Raw genomic sequence first — 19,821 nt, 5'->3', positions numbered from 1 at the left:
TCATCTTGTTCCACCCCCTGCCATGGGCAGGGATACCTTCCACTAGACCAGGGTGGTCCAAGCCCTGTCCAACCTGGCCTTGGACACTTTTGGGGATGGGGCATCCACATGTCCTGAAGCGTGATGCTGCTGAGGAAGGATTCCCCTGGGGCTTCAGATGCTCAACTTTGTAGGAAGGTTTGGGACAGCAGGAGCTGCAGACAGCAGGGAAGAGAAACACTGCAGGCTGGTTCCTGCTCTGGGAAAGTGCCCAACTAAGTGTGTAGGAATTCAAAAAGCAAAGGACATAATTTTCTGATACAGGTTTATAATGAATTTTGACTTAAAATAATAAGCAATATACACAACATACACGTGAGTTGTACAGAGATGCTGTTGTACCGTTGACTTCAGAACCTACCAGTAAGTTCACAGGTTTCATTTGCTCTTTCAAGCCCTTTGTATCCATCAGCATCTAGAGGTGGCCTTGTCTCTGTGCAGTCCTTCAGGGTTCAGTTGCAAGTTAGAGCTCTACTTGTTCCCTGTGCTGGGGACACAGGGACAAGCCTCGTGCAGAGGTGACTCTTGCTCAGTGGGGTTAGTGATGTGCCAGGTCTGCTCAAGGGAAACACAGGTATCATGGAACTGTCTTACAGATTCACAACACCCTTCCTCTGGCCTTGCAGAAAAGGAAAAGCAAGAGTGCTTTTGCAAGAGTAGATTATTCTGAACTAATGTTTTTTGCTGGTGAAGCTTTACTGTCACGTAGATTCTCTGGGGAGGAACAGGATTCCTCAGCCATCACATCCCGACAGTCAGTCCTCTGAGTCCATATTGGTTGCACCGTCCCTTTGTGAAGAGAACCTTTGCAGGTTCACAGTTCAAGCAAGGATCGCAGCCTCCTCCTAGGTCAGGGGTTAGTTTTGCTGAGCAAATCGAAGGGCCCACAGTACCTCCTGGGAACTGTAGTCCTTTCCTTAGTGCTTTGCAGAATTAATTAAATAAAAGCCATGCAGTTGAACTACAGCTCCCAGAACATCGTGGCCCTCAGGGCACAGGAGTTTTAAAAAGATTGCAAGGCGGGTGGCAGTGGCTTCTTCCCTCAGTGCTCCCATCTCATCAGGTCTGGTCCAACCACTCAGCCCGTTTGGGAGCTTTACACGTGTGCACATCCACAGTGTCCTCGCACTCCTTGCAGCGCACAGCGCAGCACCAGTGGAACTTGCACTCGCACTTGGTGACGCGGGTGACGCGCGTGGTGTCGTACCCCCTCCCGCAGCACATCACCTCGCAGCCGTCCGTCCCGCGGGACACCTTGTTGCACACCCGGCCGGCCGTGCCCAGGGAGCCTGGGGAAGGAAGCGACAGCAGGTCAGGGTGTTCTCCATCGTATTCCAACACTTCCCTGCCCACCCACCCGCAGGGGTTACTGGTGAGACTGGGCATCTCCATCTGCGGTGGGGACCTTGGGTGCAACCGCTTCAGTGGGGAAATCCCATTGTTCCTGTCACAGCATGTGCTGCAGTGGGGTCTCCAAAGGCAGCACTTTGGAGTCTGCACTTGCTGTGCTTTATGGATATGGGATGCTGCGAACCCAGCCAGGGATGCAGCTTCAGTGTCTGCCCATGATGGAGGGTTGGAATGAGATAATCTTTCACATCCCTTCCAACCCAAAACATTCTGGGTTTCTATGATACTCTGCATGGCCCCCTTCCCATGCCCACTGCTAGAGCCTGTATTTGCTGCTGCCAGAGCATGAGTGGTGGGGGACAGGGATGGGCTCTGTGCAGTCCCTCTGTGCCTGGGGGATCCCTGGAGCAGTGTGTGCCCACCGAGCCAGGCTTTGCAGCTGGCAAAGCTCAGAATGCCCTCTCTGCTCAGGCTGAGGATGGCAGGAGCATGTTCCGTCTTCCCCACCGAGCTCCCATGGCTGCTGCGAACTCCTAACCTGGGAATGCTCCAGGCTGAGAAACCACTGATCATCTCTGCAGGAGTCCAGCAGCCCTGAAACCCCTTCCCCGCTCTCATCTCAACCTCGGGCTGTGTTCAGAGGAGCAGCTGGCAGCCTGTGCACGGAACAGGCTCTTTGTTGCCTGTTCAAGGGAGCTTTGCTCTGCAGGAGATGGGCTCTGATGATACACTCCACTTCTGTCATGACCAGAAGCCTGAGGGGTTTGAGGCTTTGGTGTAAAGCCTGGGGATTTTGGACAGACACATTCCTGCCTGTGCAGGTGTGGGGTGTTGGGGGGAGTCTGGGTCTGGGTAACCCCGTCTCCAAGGACTGGGGTTGAATGGGGGAGCTGAGCCCCCAGGCTGGGCTAGCTGGGAGCTGCTGGCTGTTGGGAAGGGAGGAAGAGATGCTTTTGGGTAATGACTGGAGCTCTGGGTTTTACCTGCTGACTTGTCCATCACACAGTAATCAGGTGAGTTCTCAAAATACACCAGATCTGTTTTTGTGGGCTTCCTGAAGTTCTTGTTGGCCACTGTGAAGCCAGTGCCATCCTGATTCATCGTCACCTGGATGGCCCCATTGTATTTCTTCCTTAGGTAATCCCCTGTTTTTCGAAAATCTGACATTGCCAGCCAACAAGTCCTTAGTGTGCAGGAGCCGCTGACCCCGTGGCATTTGCACTCCAGCTTCAGGAAGCGCTTCACAGCCTGTGAGAAGAGGGATGCATAAGGACCAGTGGTCACCCTGGGCATCAGGTATTGCACTAGTGTCCATTCATTCCTGGTGCAGCTTATCAACCCTTGGCTGTGTGGGATGGAGCTCCTAATCAGAGATGGGGGCTGTGTACAGAGGTCACTGATGCCAACATCAGCAAGGACACAGGAGGCAAAGGGAAGTGGGGTCCTGCCATCCTCGTGGGGCCATTCCCCGGGGCAAAGTGTGCAGAGGAGCACTGCGAAGGCAGGGTAGCATCCAGCCCTCATCCACAGAAGGAACCACCCTCCAGAGATGCCCAAGGTCCTGTTTCTGTGGCCAAGCTGTCTCAGCTGCCCAGTTCCCTACGGAAGGTCCCAGTGGGATGGGCAAGTGCTGGGCTCTGCTGCAGGGGCTGCACTCACCATCCTCCCGCAGCGGTTGTTGTGCAGGTTCATCAACGCCCGGGCATCCTTCACTTTTTTCTCCTTGGCATCCACAAAGGCTTTGGCAAAGCGGATCCCGTAGTTGATGTTGTCGCTGCAGCCGCCCCAGTCGAACTCCCCGCGCTCGTCCTTGGAGCGGCCCCTCTTGAGCGGGTCACAGCTGCAGACCTTGAGGTCCCCCTGGCTGCACGCCCGCGTGATGGCATAGACCACCCCAGCCGAGGAGATGGCGTAGACGAAGGCGGCCTCCCTGCTGCCTGCCACAGGGAGAGAAACAAGGACGGGGAGTGAACGTGCCAGGCTGTGCCAAGCACCTGCATCCCATGAAGGACCAGGGCATGGGGAGCGAGACCATCCTGTATGTGGGTAAGCCAAGCCCAAACATCTCTGCTGACTACAGTGTCCAGACTCAGCTTCCCTGGAGCCCTTCACACTAATTGAAGTGCTCAGGGTACATGTCCACGGGTGCTAAGCCTGCAGGACCAGCCAGCACCCTTCTGTCAGGGCCACTTCCCTCCGTCCCAGTGCTGTGTAGAGCATGGAGACAGCGCCAGCCCCGGCCGGGCTCTGCTTTCCCCACACAGCACAGCTCGCTGCCTGCTATTTTATGTCTCTGGTTCAAGTTTGCAGCTGTTTTTATAATGTTGTAAAAGAAGCTGCAAATCAAAACCATGTTAGTCTTCATTTTGAGAGCCTTTGAAAGCAACTTCAAAGGCAGCAGAGGTCTCTTTGGGCCTCGCAGGATGGGGCTGTGGCGAGTAGCTTTCATCATTCCCCATCCTTTGCCAGGAGAGGATGCAAGCAGGAGAAAAGGTGCCGTGATGGGAACAGAGAGGTTGAGCAGGCTGCAGCATGGCAGGGTGAGTGCTGCATTCGGCATTCCAGTCCCCTTCCCTCCAGTCAGGTTGGGCATCTTCCTTGTGGCTCTGATGCTTGTCCAACCCATGGGCAGCTGCCCCATCCCCCCGCCAGCTAGGAGCAAGCCCCCCACTCCCTGGCTCCCTGTGTGGTGCTCACATGTCCTCCATACGAGCTGCGAGTGGGAAGACTCTTCCAGCCGCTTTTGATTTGGAGGCCACATGGCTGAATATTCCTGGCACGTCATGGGATGCAGCAGCATCTGTCCAGCAGTGCCGCTGCCTGTGCCAGGGCTTGCACCGGCTCCCAGGGCCTGTTTGCTGCCAGATGATTCCTGGGGCAGCTGGAGCCCATGATGCTGCTCCTGCTCTGGAACTGCCCCATCCCTGTCCCCATTGTACCTTTCCTCTTTGTTCCTTGGGTCTGTTTCTTGGGTGTATCCCTGCTGGTGTTGTGTCCATCCCTCACCTGGAACGGGAAGGTCCCTCCCGAGCAGGGGCCGTGCCCAGCCCTTTGTGCAGGGCTGGCACCTGCCCCATAGCCATGATCCTCCTCCACCTTGGAGCCTGAATCAAGGACTGGAGCTGTGTCTCTGCCTTGCCTCCCTTGCCATGCGAGGGAACAGCCAGTTCCCACGTGAATTGCTGAGTCCTGGCCAACCCCGCTCTCCAAATATTTATATATCCCATTACTGTTTACATATGAGCCTGTTCTCCGGAGGTGTCTCCTTCCCCCTTCTCCCCCAGCACTTCCCCTGCTCCATCTCATCTGGTGCAGCTATTCCAAATGCAGTGCTCTGCTCCCATTACTACTTGATTAATTTACAAGAAAAGGCAAAGCTCTCCTCAGGGAGTAATCCAAGCCACCGGGCACAGCAGCCCAGTGAGAGGAGAGACTCTCCCAGGAAGACAAGGCACATGGTGCTGGGAAGGGGACAGGGCAGAACCTACTTCGCAGCATGACCCGGCCGAAGACAGTGTGGTCCCGGTCCAGGGTGCTGCAGTTCCAGCGGTGGTGCCGGAATTGGTGCTGGCACTCCCGGATCCACTCCTTGGCTCCTTCCCCAACTGACTGCATGATGTCAGGGTACCTCTGGCAGAGCTGTCGCTGCTTGTTCACCAGCCCGGGGATGTTATCACAGATCACCCTTGCGCCCAGTGCCCCGATGTACCTGCAAGAGAGAATGGTTGGTACCACATTACTGCCCTGCCTGCAGAGGGGAGTCATAGAATCACTGAATATCCTGAGTGGGAAGGGACCCACAAGAATCATCAAGTCCAAGTCCTGGCCCTGCACAGGACACCCCCCAAAATCCCATCCTGTGCTTGAGAGTATTGTCTAAACACTCCTTGAGCTCTGGCTGCCTTGGGGCCATGACCACTGCATTGGGGAGCCTGTTCAGTGCCCAACCACCTTCTGGGAGAAGAACCTTTTCCCAATATCCATCTCCAGGCATTGCGTTGCGTCCTGTCCCTGGTCATAGAGAGCAGAGATCAGAGCTGTCCCTCAGGAGGAAGCAGCAGACCCCAATGAGGTCTGACCTCAGTCTCTGTTAATTTCTTCTCCAGCTGAACAAACCAAGCGACTCCAGGTCCTCACCTTGGTTGGTGAGTCTTACACTGAAGTCCAGCTTTCCCTTTCCTTTCTAGCTGTGTCAGAGCTGCTCCAGGCTCTGCCCAGGGTGTCTCTATGCAATGTGCCCCTTGGCATGGGGGAGCTGTGGGCACATGTCAAGATCTGCCTGGGGCTGTGGTTCAGACAGGCAGGACACAGGGACAGGGCACAGGGACAGGATAGAGGGACAGGGCACTGCTGAGCCATCACAGCCTTTTTGTTTAATAAAATAATCCTGAGATGCACCAGCCAGGAGCAAGCAGAGCTTTTCTCAGTGCTTGCATCACTGCAGGAAGGAGCAGGGAGTCTGTGGAGCCCGTCTCCCCCAGGAGACAGCCAGCTCTGGGTGCTGTGAGTCATGGGATGTGTCCCATAAGCCTGAGCTGTGTCAACTCCTCGGGCAGCAGCAGAGAAACTTGCTGATGTGCAAAACCTCCCTCTCACCCTCTTCCCAACATCCCAGCCCTGCGCTGCCGCCCAGCCCTGCTGAGCACAGCAGGATGGAGCCCAGCTGAGCCCAGTGTGGCTGGTGCAGGCTCTGTCCTGTCTCCTGCCTGCATTCTTCAGGAATGTCCATAGCATAAACACCTGTGCCATGCACAGGTGAAGGAGGAAGAGGAGCAGGCTTCCCCTCTTGTTGCTGCACTCCTTACTCACACTGTTATCCCCAGCTGTCGATTCCTCTCTGTGCATCTCCTGAACATTTACTCTCGTGCTCTGAAGCTGCACAACTGATAGAACTGTGCTGTGGCTCCTATCCCGCCTGTATCCCAGTCCCCTTCCTACAACAGTGGGGAGAGAGCAGGAACTCCGAGCAGAAAGACAACGCACAAACAGCAGCCTGCCAGAGCCTGGCTGAGCCCCATGGGCAGCTTTCCACAGCCACCGGGGAGGGATCTGAGCTCTGCGCCACGCTCTCACACCATCCTGGACAATGGGAGCAACATGGAATTTTCCATCCCGGTCAGCTCCTGCCTGCACCACCCGCTCGCCCCTCTTGATGCTTGTGCTGGAGGGTGATTTTTGCTGCAGAGCATGGAGCTGGGATTCTGGCTGGAAGGGATAAGGTTTGGGTGATATTCAGAATTTTCTTAGCCCCCAGACTGGAAGCAAAACCCTTCCTTCAATAATAAAAAGCAATAAGCTTGGACAATATTTCATTGTCTCTCTCTGGACATGTTCTCTCAGTTCTATCAACCCCAGAGAGAGCTCCCAGGCTCAGGAAAGCCCTGCAAGCACAGAAAGCAATGGGATCTCTTCCCTCTTTTAAAATATTTTGTTTAAATGCTGGCAGAATCACAAGGTCATCTCGGGCTGGAGCTGAGGATAATAAATCCAGCTCCCCATGGCTTTGCAAGCCCAGACTCCAAGGGGCAGCGAGCATTATTGTCACAGGCATGCTCGCCAGCCTTTCATCCTGAAGCAGAGGAACAGGGAAGCAGCAGAAGCTGTTTGGGAAAGAAAAGACAACAGGAGCTCCTCGAGCACTGCTGACTGCGGGTGTTTCACTGCCTTATTCATGCCACGCTGTGAGAGCAGCCTGTTCCTTCCCATGGCGGGCAGGGCAGGACAGAGGAGCATCCGACAGCTGGATGATGGCATGGTGGCATTGAGTAGGACTGCAGAATTTCTATGGGGAAGCATGGCCAGGTCCCTAGCCCTAAATTCATTCTGCCCAGCAAGGATGGGGGTGGCTGGCTCTTGCCTGTGCTGGCAAGAGCAGTGCTCACATGCTGGGAGGCAGCAGGTTGCAGGATGGAGGTTCAGAAGGAGCCAAAGCTCCTCTTCGCTGGAAAAAAGGGATGCTGGGGAAGCTGGAAAAGGTAAAATGTTCTGTGATGGGCCACCTCACCATAGACCTTGTGGGGACCCCCTCCCCTGCCCTATGCCAGGGCTACTGAGCTGGTGCACTGGTGTCCAGTCACAGCAGTGGGCTGTGAGTGGGCTGGGACAAAGCAGTGGGCAGAGGAGCTGCCTCCCAGACTGGAGAGTGATGGATAAAGCACAACACCATCCCCTGGGAGACCAAGATCAAGGGAAACCCTCCAGACAAGATAAACACTACACACTCCCTTTTTCACACTGGAAGCTAATTACTTCTCCTTAGTTTTCCTGCCAAATGCCCAGATCAGAGCAAACATTATCAGCAGGAGAAAGTGGAAGGAGAGCAGAGCAAAGGGCACCAACTGCTGCGGGAGCACCTCACCATGTGCACCCCAGAACCACCAGGGTCAGAGGCTGCATCTCCCTTTGCCTGTGGCCTGTGGCAGTGGATTTACAACAGCACCTATAGGATTCCATCAGAGTTTATTTACTGAAATCTAACACACAATTAAAGGGAAAATTCCTCCCATGGCCTGGAAAGGCTGTGATTATCTCGGCAAAGACGAAAGCTTCCACTTGGTGAGAAATGCTCCAGTTGGGTTCAGTTACTCTGAACTGGAGCGAGACGAGGAACATTAGAAAATTCTGCCAAGCAGAGTTTTGGGAGGGGTAAAAACCCAAACATTTGTTTTGGATAGATGAAAGCATCCCTTCCAATTTTATTTCTCAAAATCTGTGACATTTTAAAAACACTGCAATGGGAAAGACAATGGATATTCTGAGAAGTCCCCAGCTGCCTTATCAGAACTTCATTTTCAAACAAATGAGGCTGTGCTGGAAGTGGCACATTTCCGCAGCGCTGTACTCTGGGGGAATCTGCATTTTTTCAGCTGAAAAAACCCCACAAAACCCGAACCCTGAGTTCAGAAACTCTGTGAGAGAGAACTCCTGATGCTGGAGGCTGCTCAGGCTTGGACTTCAGGGTTGGGAGGAGAGAGGCAGAAGCAGGAGCTGGGCAGCCTGCAGTGAGGAGGAGCTGGAAGGGAGGGAAGACGGGAGTGGATAATTAAGTGCATGCCCATGGGGATAACAATCCCCCACCCTGTCCAACGGGATTCCACGTGCTGCTGCCTCCTGAGGGTGCATAAAGCCCTGGCATCGCCCTTTGCCAAGTGCAGAGCTGTCTGCCCAGCTCGGGTGGGGGGCTGGCACAATCCCTCTGCCCACCTTGGGCTGCACGATGCTGCAGCGTGCCCTCTTGCCGATGAGTGTGCAATTCCGAGCTGGGTGGGTGCATTTCGCATTTTCTCCCAGAGTCCCGCTGCCCGGAGCCGGGAGTGAGGGGCCGTGCTGTGGGACACTGTGTGCCGGATCTCCCGCCCTCCCTTCCTCGCGAGGCAGCAAAACAGCAGATGGTGCAGACTTCATGTTCCAAGGGCAGGTGCCTTTGGAGCCCTCTTCTCTCCTTGCCAGCCTTGCTCCTTCCTGCAAGCTGCAGGGATGCATCCAGAGGCACGGCTGCAAGCAAGCTCGTCCCAGCATCCCGCGAGTGCCGACGCACGAGGGAACAGGAGACAACCGTCACGCTCTGGCTTCCAGTTGTTGTTCTTGTGGAGAGTCTGCTGACTTTGGCTCTTGTAAACAAGGAGAAACCTAAATTGCTTCTAAGATAAACATGCAAATCAGAGGCAGACGCATCTATTTACTTGGTATCGTGCAGGCTGTGCTAACCCCCTTCCACGGCTCGGCTGTGCTGGATGTGTCCTGCTCCTGTGCTTCCCAACAGAGCCTGCCCGGCTTCGCCAAGGATTTGCAGGCTCCTGTGGCTCCTCGTGTCTCTGCTCCCTGCTCAGGTGACAGTCTGAACACCTCAGAGTTTCCACGGCTGCTCTCCTCCTTGCATGTGCTCACTGGGAGATATCAGGCAGGAAATGTCTCTTGGAAAATGAGGTTTTGAAGAAAGAAATTAATTTCAAGGGAATTTGTAAAGTTACATGGAATCAGAAACTGTCCTGTTGCTCTTCCATAATACCAAAGTGTTCCTGTGAAATAACTGAGTGCCCTAATTCAGTTTTCAATGAAATTTATACTAGACATTGCTTTAGCTAAGACTTCATTTTTCACCATATCATAAGGCATTGGAAAACCTATTTGAACATGACTAGATTTTAAAAGGGAAATTTTTGGAATTGCCATTCTCAGGCAAATCAAAATTTTAATTCTCTGAATTAAAACAGCTGCTTGAAACCTCATAAGTTCCTACTGTGGGCAAATTGGGGTTGCACGAGCACCATTAAAGGCACAGTTTTAAATTAGATTAATAGAAGCTAAGCTTAACTAAAATCACTGTCACCGCTTTATGTGGGAGAAAGATGTCTGTGCAAGCAGCTCTGGTGATGCAGTGGGCCAGGATCCTGGTGTGAGGAAGCTCAGGGAGCCCACGACTGGTCCCTGACACACAGAGATGGCTTTGAGGTGAAGGGATGCTCCTTCAACTCAAAGGGTCTTAGCGATGGCATCAGGCTTGGCTCTGACATCCCAGGTAATGGGTTTTCAGCTGGAGAATTCGCCTTTCCTGGCACAGTGACTCCCTACCATGTGCAGGGTGTGTTCAGGGCGGGTAAGGCAACCTGGAATCCCTGGACCCCCAGCCATGTCGGCTGCTCCTAGGGGTTCTGGACAGTCTCCGCTCCTGAGGTCTGAAAAGAGCTCTGAGGCTGAGACCAGAACATGGTCTGGCTTCTTGGTGGCATCAGAGGCTGTGAGAGTCCATCCCCTGGGGAAGGTGATTCAGCTCCCTGTTGCTCTGTAACAGTTTTGACAGTCCTGACAATCAACTTGGGAACCGAACTACCCTGGCTTCGGGTCTCTTCCCATCCCACTGAGTCCTCATGAAATCTGTATTTTGGTGGGAGGCTGGAAAGCCCTAGGCAGCTGTTGGAGACACCTCATGCAGATAGGATCAAATCCAACATCCCTGCCTCTTTGCCTGCTAAAGAGCAAATTCCATCATGCCTGGCAGCATTTCACCTCCTCAAGTTCTTTGCATACTTCCCAAGGATGCTGCACCTTCCTTCCTCTGCTCTCCCTGCTGTGGGAGACAATTTATAGCCAACTGCCAAGCACTTTGGGTTGCAAGGTACTACAGACATCTGAGATATTATTTTAGTATTACAAACCTTGAGTATTTTATTAAGCCCCACTGGGAACAGGGCCATCCTGGCCTGCTGGAACTCTTAACGCCTTGGAATAATTAATAGTCCTAATTTCCTCACTTAGACCCACTACTCTGCACGTTGAGAGCGTTAGTCTCACTCCAATAACTTTTAATATCATAATGCTGAGCCACTACCAATGCCACTCAAGGGACATGTTTTTCATTTTCTGCACTGTTATCTTTCTCTTTCTTGTGCATTCCTGTTTTAACAGTTGTCTGCCTTCAGATCCTGGCCTCTGTCCACTCTGTGGTTTTCCTGCACCCCAGTGCGGTCATTGGGATGTAGTTTCTGTGAGGAGGACTGAAACACTGTGGTCCTGGGGAGATGGAGCAGATGGGTACTGTGCTCTGTTGTCCCCTGGGCAGATGTGGGAGGCTTTGCTGTTGGCATCTTGCATAACAGTGACCTGATAATTGGGATCTGAAAACTTTGGTCAGCGCTGGGTGAAAGCTGTTCCTCAGGGACATTGTTGGTGGTGCATGAATACAAAATAATTGCTCGTTAAAAATATGCTTTACCCTTAAGAATCATTTTTTTTCTCCTCAAATCTTAAAGTCCTTTGCTAAGAGGTGGGGAGGTAAGACAATTTCTGTTAGTAAAGCTGGATGTACAATTCTCTTTTCCATCCTGTGTGTCGGGTGTGAGCTGCTCCGGGAAGAAGTTGTGTGTTTCCATGGGATCTGGCCCAGCACAGATCTCCTCATGGCACTGCTGAAATCACTTTTGGTAATAGTAAAAGCTAATGAGTTTGGAAGAGAAGAAGGATTTTTTCCTTCTGCATTTCTTTCTAAGAAAGATTTCCTATAGGTGAAAGTGACCCTAATGAAAAATGGACTAAGCAGCACAGTTAGGATTATTATAATGGTGCAGAATGACTGAGAGAACCCATCTGTTCCATCCACCCTAACCAAGAACACCAGGGCTGCTGCAAAGGCCACGGGGTTCATTCTCCATCAGTCTGACGTTACTTTAAAACTTATTTTTCACAGCACGGCCTCCTGGACAGCCGGAGCTGCAGAGCGCCTCAGGATAAAGACTTCCTGGTCACTGACCTCCTGCTTTTATTGCCATGCAAAGTGCTCTGCAACAACAAACTGACAGCTGGGGCGAACCCCAGGATCTCAGTGTCCCAAGTGCTCACGTCCTTTCCCCTTTGAGGTGGCAAGTTCCACTCCTAGTACTTTGTCCCCTGTCCCTGCCCATGGCAGAGGGGTTGGAACTAGATGCTTTGATGTCCCTTCCAATCTATTCTGTGATTCTGTATCTTGCCTCCAAGAGTGCCAAGACTGAATGGGTGATGAGCTGCTCTGCAGCCGAGGTGCTGGTGGTGGAGGGAATGGTTCAAGGCACAGGATGGGATCCCAGCCATGGACACACAGCCGTCACAGCCCCCACACAGCCTGCCAGACCCTCTACTGGCAAAGCCCTCCGGGGGCTGCTGTGGGTCTGCCCTGCTGAGACTGGCACGGAGGGGAGGAGCGGCACCCCTGCGCCCCAGAGGGTTACACAGTGGGCTGTGGAGCTCCTCCATGCAGCTGTCTTTCCCTTGGCTTAATTTCAAACATTCCTGTTTATGCTATTTCCTCTCCCACACACCTTAGCATGATGCCTACTTAAATGAGCTTCTCTCTCCTATATCCAGTATCCAGATATGTGTGGCTCCATTTTTCCATCACTCCTTGTGCCCATTCACTGTATCTGGACCATTGACAGCACTGGTGTCACAATGGAAATACATCGCAAATCCTGGAGAACGCTAGCGGGAGCACAGCTCCTGCCAACAACCCATCATGGTGGGAATATCCCCTTCTCCATCTGCAGGGGGGGTGTCCTTGCCAAACCATTGACCAGAGCCTGACACCATGTCCAGGGGTTGCTCTGACACAGAGGGAGCGATGAGCACTCCTGCTTCATGATTTGCCCTTGGTATGTTTTCCATGCCCATGAACACACTCCTCCTTCCCTGGCCAAGGAAGGGAGCTGGACCATGATGGCTGCCTGACTCTGGACTGGTCATCCCTCAAAATCCTCATACGGACATCACACCCCAGGATGCAGCAGCTCTCTTGGAGCCCCCGTATCCTGCCAGCACTATGGGTAACCCCATGTGGTTGCCAGGCTCCCACATGCTCTCCAACCCACACCCAAACTTGCGATCCTCTTCCTTTCACAGATTTGTTTTATCTCTTTGGGAGCCTGATGCCTCCCATCTGTTCCAATGCCAGATGAAATTAAATATTTGTAGTTTCCAAGGGCTGTGGTTAGCAATAAACAAGTTAGCTAACAAGGATTTGGTGTGCTGGGGAGATGGGGGGGGTCTGTGTGGGTTGCAGGAGAGTGGGTGTGTGTGAGGGTGGGATGCAGGGGGGTATGCAGGGCGTTGTGTACATTTTTCTTTAACCAAACCTTTAATTTCGGAATGGCTTTCCACACCAGAACAGCTCGCTAGCCTCTCAATAGCGAGTAAACTCTACTTAGTTATTTACACCAAGTTTGTTTATTGCACAGTTTATGTTTATAAGCAACATTTGTCTAATCTCCAAAATCTTTCCAAAGGAATTTTGGAGGCCGCTTTTGGGGCCTGACGGCCTCTCACGGCGCAGGGCACAGCCCTGCCAGCCGCCATCCCCCAGACGATGCTGCTCTCCATACTCGAGTGCACGCAAGTGTAAACGGGATTTAGGGATTTTCCCGTTGCATTCCTTCTTAATTTCTGTCTGTGTTTCAGCTGGTATTTTGTTGCTAAGTAACACTTTAGAGTTTGGAAGCATTTATGCAAGGGTGCTGCTCCCCACAGCCACAGCCATCCCGCCGTCACTGTTAGTCACGGTGGCCTCGGAGCCCGGCCACAACCACACAGGCCAAAACCACACTGTCCCCAACCTGTCCCCTCTGCCCGTGCTCTGAGCACGTGCACGTGCACACACACGCACCCACAACCACTCTTTTGAACGCCAAAGTTCACCCATTCCTGGCGTTTCTGTGAGGCAGTTGAGCCATGCCTGACGTCACTGAAAATTAATAATTTGCAGTTGTTTAGAAGAAACATTTGGTTGATATTTCCTTTCCATGTACTCTGATCAGAGGGGACCCAGTTTTTCCTATTAAACTACTTAAAAAGTTGACTCTGAAAATGAGAAGCATTTCCTCTAGTTCCACAAGTTTATTGTGTGTGAATCCCTAGAAGAATTTGGCAATAATAATTAAAATAAGGAATGATGATGCACCACTAAATGTATTTACTGTAACATCAGTGGTGCTAAAGATGTGCTTGGAAACCTATGTAAATCACTGAATAACTTTTTCCCAAACCACAGCTGGTTGAAACCATTTTCAGTAAAACACAATTTCAACTAAACATGCTATTGTGCTGGACTGACACATCCAGCACAACAGCGCTCAGTTCAATTTAGGCTTTTCTTAGGAATGTTCAGCTTTCCAGAAGAGAAAGTTCAACTGAAAGTGTGAACATTAAGAGTTTAATATATTCAATTTCTAATTGTTTTTGGTTTAAAAGTCACGTATTTAAGGTCCTTGGAACCAATACTACTTGGCAAAAATGTCCAAAGGCATTGTGCCTGGCTGCACCGTGGCCGTGGGGCTGCGTGGGGGGACCTGCCCAGCCCCAGGCAAGAGCAGCTCCCCAGGGCTGCCCTGCTCTCCTCTCCCCTCGAGCTGCCAGCCGGGGATCGGTCTGCAAGCTGAGAACACAAACTGCTGTGGGAGCTAAATCGAGCTTCCTCCAAACAAGCCGCAGCTACCGAGGCTTAAAACGTGGCTGGTTTTCCTCCCGCTTGCTGGGAAGCGACATGCACTTGGAATGAGGGCAGACCGCGGCGCAGCCGTTGTGGGGAGAAGTGGGGTATGACAGTAAGGGAAATAGGTGATTTTAACACTCTTCCTAAGGAAGGAACTTTCACCCTTCAGACAGCATCCACGTGTGTTACCGGAACTGCCCATCTCTGGGCAGATGATGCTGGGACTACTACATTCCTCCTTTTTTCCCAGCCATGTCATCCCCCTGCACTCACTCCTCAGCTCTAACAAACCTCTCTTTCTCCAGCCTCCGTGATAATGGAAATAATCCAACTTCTCCACTGTCCCCTCCTTCCTTCCTCTGCTTTTTGCATTTTAGCAACCTCACCTTGCCCACAGAAGCCATCCTGTCTTCACCTGCTCTGCTGGGTTGGGGCAGAGCCGGCTAGGGAAGCCAGGTCAGTGCTTGTATCAACCTGAGACTTCTCAACAGTGACTCATTTTCTCTCCCAGTGATTCCAGTTCCCCATGGCTGACCAGGCTGCAGGAAACCTCCTCTGGGCATGGCTGTGAACAGCCTTGCTCTTTCTACTTTCCATTTGCCACCCCCCAGCCCCCCCCTCGGGCATTTTCTGGTCCCTTGAAGAAGTTGCTTTTGTGCTTGGTTGCCACCAGCTGCCCGAGCAGCATGTCGCCCGGGCTTCCCGCTCCCTCCCAGCCCCACGGCTTTCCCATCCGCCTTTCTCACCCTGGAATCGCTCTTCTAGGGATGCCAGCCCGGCCAGGGCTGCCACACGCCCAGACGTGCTCTCAAACACCGGGAATACTTGTGCTATCTACATGACTATTAAGTGCTCCCGGGCCCTTACAGAGTGCCCCACGGTAGCTGAGAATTTCCAGAAACTACCGTTTTCTTTCAGTGGCGGATGGGTTGAATTTGATCAAGTTTTGCCGAATCCCACTGTGATCTGCTAATGATGATGAGATTGGCAGGGAAAACACTGTTTTCCACAAGATTAGAGCGGACTTTTATAGGGTGGGTGACACTGAGAACTTTCCTGCAGCCAACTGTTTTTTTTCTCCAGTGTTGCTGAACTACTGAAGCAGCACAGGGTCGATTGGAAAACTTTGAAATCCTTGTTTTCCTAATTACTGTCATTCTGCAGAGATGAATTTTCATTGTTACACAAACCGCGGCAGGAGGAGACTAATTTCCAGAAGGTTTTTGCTATGGCGTCATTTCTATCTGTTACAAAGCCTCATTTTATCTAAAGGAGGGGGGACATCAACTTCTTCGCTTCCCAGGAGCAAAGTAACATAACTGTGCAGGCAACTGTGCAGCCCGTTGGGTTGGGAGCTCCGGCGGGATCAGGGGAGCTGCTGTCACTTCCCCTGTCTAAACCGTACCGATGGGCTCAGCCTGCTCCTTGCCGTGCCCGGGGAGGGATGACTTTCAGAGGTGTCATAGCGCACGGGGGGCTCCCCGACAGAACCCGCGGCAAGTCCCATCCCAAGGAAGGAGCCGGCGTCATTTTCGGGACGCGGGGTGCCCGTGACCACTGCGGTGACGGCGCCTCGGGGAAAGACTCGATACCGGCCCCGGGGCGGCTCCGTCTCCGCCGCTCCGCTCCGGCCGCCGCTCCGCTCTGGGAGCCCGGGGCGCCACCGAAGCCGCGCAGGTAGAGCCGCGGGGAGCCCGCACAGCCCCGGCCGGTCCCCGCCGGCTCCCACGGCCGCACGTCGGGCACGGGGCGCCGGCTCCGACACTGCGGGGCTCGCTGCGCTCCCGCAGCGCTGCCCCGACTCCTAGTCGGTCTTCTCCGTCCCCATCCCCATCCACGTCCTCACCCTGTCCCCGTTCCCGCGCCTGTTCCCGTTCTCATCCCTATCTCCATCCCCGTCTCCATCTCCATCCCCGTCCCTCGACCGCGCCCCACGCAGCTCCCGTCGGCGGTGGCCCGGGGACCGTCGGGGCGGCGGGGCCGTCGCGGGAACTCACCACCACGAGGAGTCGGCGCGGGGCGTCAGGGCAAGCAGGAGGAGGACGAGGGGAAGGCAAAGCCGGGGGGCCGCGCCCGCCGTCCGAGGGAAGGCTCCGCACTCCGCACGCCCGGGGGCCACGGCAATCCCTGGAGACGCTTCCAGGCGGTTTGGGCTGAGCATATCTCTCCGGGGCGGGGTCCAGACGGAGAAATGACCGGGGAAGGGGGTCCTGCCCGCGCTCCCCTCGGGGCACTGCCCGTCACGGCCCCGCGGCGCGTCCGCCGGCTCCGCGCTGCTGAGCGAGCCCTGGCTGGGCCCCCGCGCCCAGGCTCATGCTGCTGCGAGGGGCGGCGGGGCCGGGCCGGGCCGAGCCGGGCCGGGCCGGGGGCGGCGAGGGGGCCCTGCCCGCGGGGCTGCGGGGCGCTCAGCGGGGTCGGCACCCCCCGAGCGGCGCGGGGCGGGCGGCGAGGCCGGGCCGGGCCATGGAGGTCCTTGCGCGGAGGGCGAGGGCGCTCTGGGGATGGGAGCGCGGGGGCCGCGGCCAAATATTGCCGGCGCCCGCCGTGCTGCGGGCTCTCATTGGGCAGAGTCAGAGACGCGGAGCCGCCGCTCCGGCCGGACCGACCCCCTCCTCTCTGGGGGCACGTCGGACAGCCCCCTCCGGGCTCCTGCCCCCGCCGCCGCCCCGCACCGGGGCCGCTCCCACCGCCGCGCCCGCACCCATGGGGATGCGGCGCGGAGCCGCCGGTCGCGACCGCCCCGTCGGGCCCCGCCCGGGGAAGGGGCTCAGCGGCGCGACGGGATGCGGGATGCGGGATGCGGGATGCAGGGGCCGGGGCCGGCTCGGCCCGAGCTCGCCCCCGCCAGGTGTCACTGCTGGGTGGGAAACCGCAGGGTGAGCCGCGCTCCGCGGGGCCCCGCCGGGCTCCGCGCCCCGCCAGCGGCTGTGTCCTCCCGTCGCAGCGCCCGCGGCCCCGGTGTGGGCAGGAGCGGGCAGCGCACGGGGATCGGCTCGCCGGGAGCTGGCGGCTCCGGTGCGGGGCGGCCGAGACGGTCCCAGCCATGGAGCGGAGGCGGTGCAGACCCCACAGGTGCCCGGGGACCTGCACGCAGCGGTCTGGGGGATAGGGACACAGTGGGCATACACTCCCTGGCATGGTGATGGCCACAGCAAGAGCCACCTCTGGTATCAGTGTCCAAGCCCAGGCACAGCCCTTTGCACTAATTTGGCAAGGGCTCTCCCTCCTCTACGTGTCTCTGTCACCTGTGGTTGTGAATCAGCTGCCCTGGGCTCTCACCTTGCCTTCCTTCATCACCCTAAAACTGTTGACTGACAGCTGGTGAAGACCAACCTTAACTGGCAGTTCCCTCTTCCCCATGTGGTCCCTGCCTGGCTGGTCCTTCCATACCATGAAGGTGAGCAGGCATTTTGGTAACCTCTCATTTTCAGCACTTTCATTATATACCTAATTAATTACTGGGATTGTAAACCCCGTTATCCACCAAAGTCCTTTCCACATTGCCGGAGCCCTCAGCCACCCCCTCCCCTCCACCCAGCTCAGCTCATTCTGCTCTTTCTTTCCTATTCCTGTTGTTCAGATCAGAGAGCGACTTCTCCAGCCTGGGAGAAATGAGGACTAGAAGCTCACACATTATTATAATCCAATTACACTTTTGGAAAACTGCAGTGACAGAAAGCTGGTGCTGGTGGGGTGCTGTCCTTTTGTCAGAGAGCCCATACAGACGATTGCATTACAGCTTATCCCCAAAGTGGTGGCACTGAAAAGGCTGATATTTATAGACTATGGAAAGTTGTGAATTTGTTTAGAAGACCCATCATAGTGGGCAGCATGTATGGAGGCTCTGCTGTGGCCGTTTTGTGGGCTTTTCTCTGTTAGTGGCTTGTTTTTACATAAAGGCAGGAGCCTGAGTCCTCTGTATCCTGCTCTCATGGGGAGGGAAAGGGAGGAGGTGACAAGCACGATGCTCATGTGAATGTGCAGGTCTTGGCTGTGATGTGGTGCTGGGCAGGAGACCTCTGGCTCAGGATGAAACTCAGGATGAGGGCAATAGGCAGCAGTGCCAGCCCTGGGAGGGGAGGGTGATGGTTGTCTGCAGGAGGGATCACAGATGAATTTTGGGGTTGAAGTGAAATGCTCAGGCTGGGCGTCAGAGCTGTGCACCCAGGATGCTGAATTTCTCTGTCAGCCTGGTGGCTTATTTGATGCTCTTCTCCATAAACCGACAGCCCATGGACTGTCCCTGGGTTTGTACCAGGCTCTCTCTGTGTTGGGCAGTGAAGAGGCCAGGGCAGCTCTCGCTCCTCCAACTGCAGCTCAGCTGGGCAGAGCCTCATGTTTGATCTTTCATTCAAATTAGCAGCAATCAGGGTGTCTGGGTGCTTCATCCACATGAGCTGTGGTGAGTAAATAAACAAGGCTCTGCTTTCAAAGGCTTTCACAGTTCATTAACTTCAAAGGAACGGGCTCTCTATTTTCTTAGCAGGTCGGTCACTCCACAGACTTGCTCTGGTGCTGAAGGTGGTGGTGACTGGTCATGCCAGGAAGGTGGGGCAGCTGCTGCAGGGCCTGGTGTCACACACAGAGCTGTGGTGAGGGGCAGAGGGACAGTCCACGGTCAGTGTAATGCCTAAGGAAGAGAACAGGGTAAGTAAATGCATGTGCAAGACTGGGCTGTAGCATTCCCTGCCCCAAAGAGCTGCTCCATAGGTGGCATCCAGCCTGCAGTGCACTCAAGGCACCATCAGACGGGGTTTGCAAGCCTGGGATGGGTATCAGATCCACCCCTGCTGTGCAGAAGTCTCCCCATCTTTCCATGGAGATGAAGGCAGTGTGATCTTGTCTGCCCCTGCCCTCTCCAGCTGTCTGTCGTGCTGCAGCACTGGATTCCTGCTTTGACTGTGCAGGCACAGGTGCTGAGGCTGTGCCCAGCCCATGGAGCGAGTGGAGGTGGCAGAGGGATTGTGGCCATGCCTCCAAATGCCCATGCTGGGCACCGCCAGGGAACTCACCTTTCATGTGGCAGCCCCAGGAATAACTCGGAGCTTTGCATAATCACAGCTGCCTGAAACCCAAGGGGAAACATCACTGTCCTGGGATAACCCTCAGTGCCAGGCTGGCTCGCCTCATGGGAAACCCTTTTTCTGAGGGAACAAAGACCTATTATAGACATATTTATTGGGAACTTATTTTGGGATGGATAGTGCAGCTCGATCAAGCTCCTGAACTTGTGGAGAAGGGATCAGTGAAGGGCTGTGTGCTGCTGGGACCACAGCCTCTGTCAAGCTCATTTCCTCTCCAGCCACAGCAGTGCAGGGGACACAGTGCTGGACATTGTCACTGCCCAGTACAGTGGCACCAGTGGAGCCCCAGGAGAGAGCTGGGCTTGAGACAGACAGTCCTGCTCCTTGCTGGGGCATCTGCTGCTGGCTGAGCTGGCCCCCACATTCCCCAGATGGTGCCAAGGAGGGGTTCCAGCT

General features: G+C 54.6%; 1 protein-coding gene across 1 annotated transcript; it reads right to left on the bottom strand.

The window, feature by feature from the left end:
• Positions 1-290: 290 nt before the first annotated feature.
• Positions 291-16,502, bottom strand: WNT2B (Wnt family member 2B). The gene is made up of 5 exons (XM_068995704.1): positions 16,339-16,502; positions 4,878-5,098; positions 3,049-3,326; positions 2,373-2,637; positions 291-1,328 (listed from the first exon to the last, which is right to left on the bottom strand). The coding sequence occupies exons 1-5, from the start codon at positions 16,500-16,502 to the stop codon at positions 1,099-1,101; spliced, it is 1,158 nt and encodes a 385-aa protein (XP_068851805.1). The 3' UTR covers positions 291-1,098.
• Between the last annotated feature and the right edge of the window lie 3,319 nt (positions 16,503-19,821).

The sequence above is a fragment of the Aphelocoma coerulescens genome, chromosome 26 (genome assembly GCF_041296385.1).
Source record: "Aphelocoma coerulescens isolate FSJ_1873_10779 chromosome 26, UR_Acoe_1.0, whole genome shotgun sequence".
NCBI lineage: Eukaryota > Metazoa > Chordata > Aves > Passeriformes > Corvidae > Aphelocoma > Aphelocoma coerulescens.
The sequence above is the reverse complement of the archived record's forward strand: the minus strand, read 5'-3'. Positions and strand labels throughout refer to the sequence as shown.

Coding starts and splice junctions, on each gene's coding strand:
- WNT2B (XM_068995704.1), bottom strand. CDS start 16,502: ATGCTCAGCCCAAACCGCCTGGAAGCGTCTCCAGGGATTGCCGTGGCC. Junction 3,327..4,877: donor CGGCCGGGTCATGCTGCGAA/GTAGGTTCTGCC, acceptor TCCCTGTGGCAG/GCAGCAGGGAGGCCGCCTTC. Junction 1,329..2,372: donor TGTGATGGACAAGTCAGCAG/GTAAAACCCAGA, acceptor TTCCTTCCCCAG/GCTCCCTGGGCACGGCCGGC.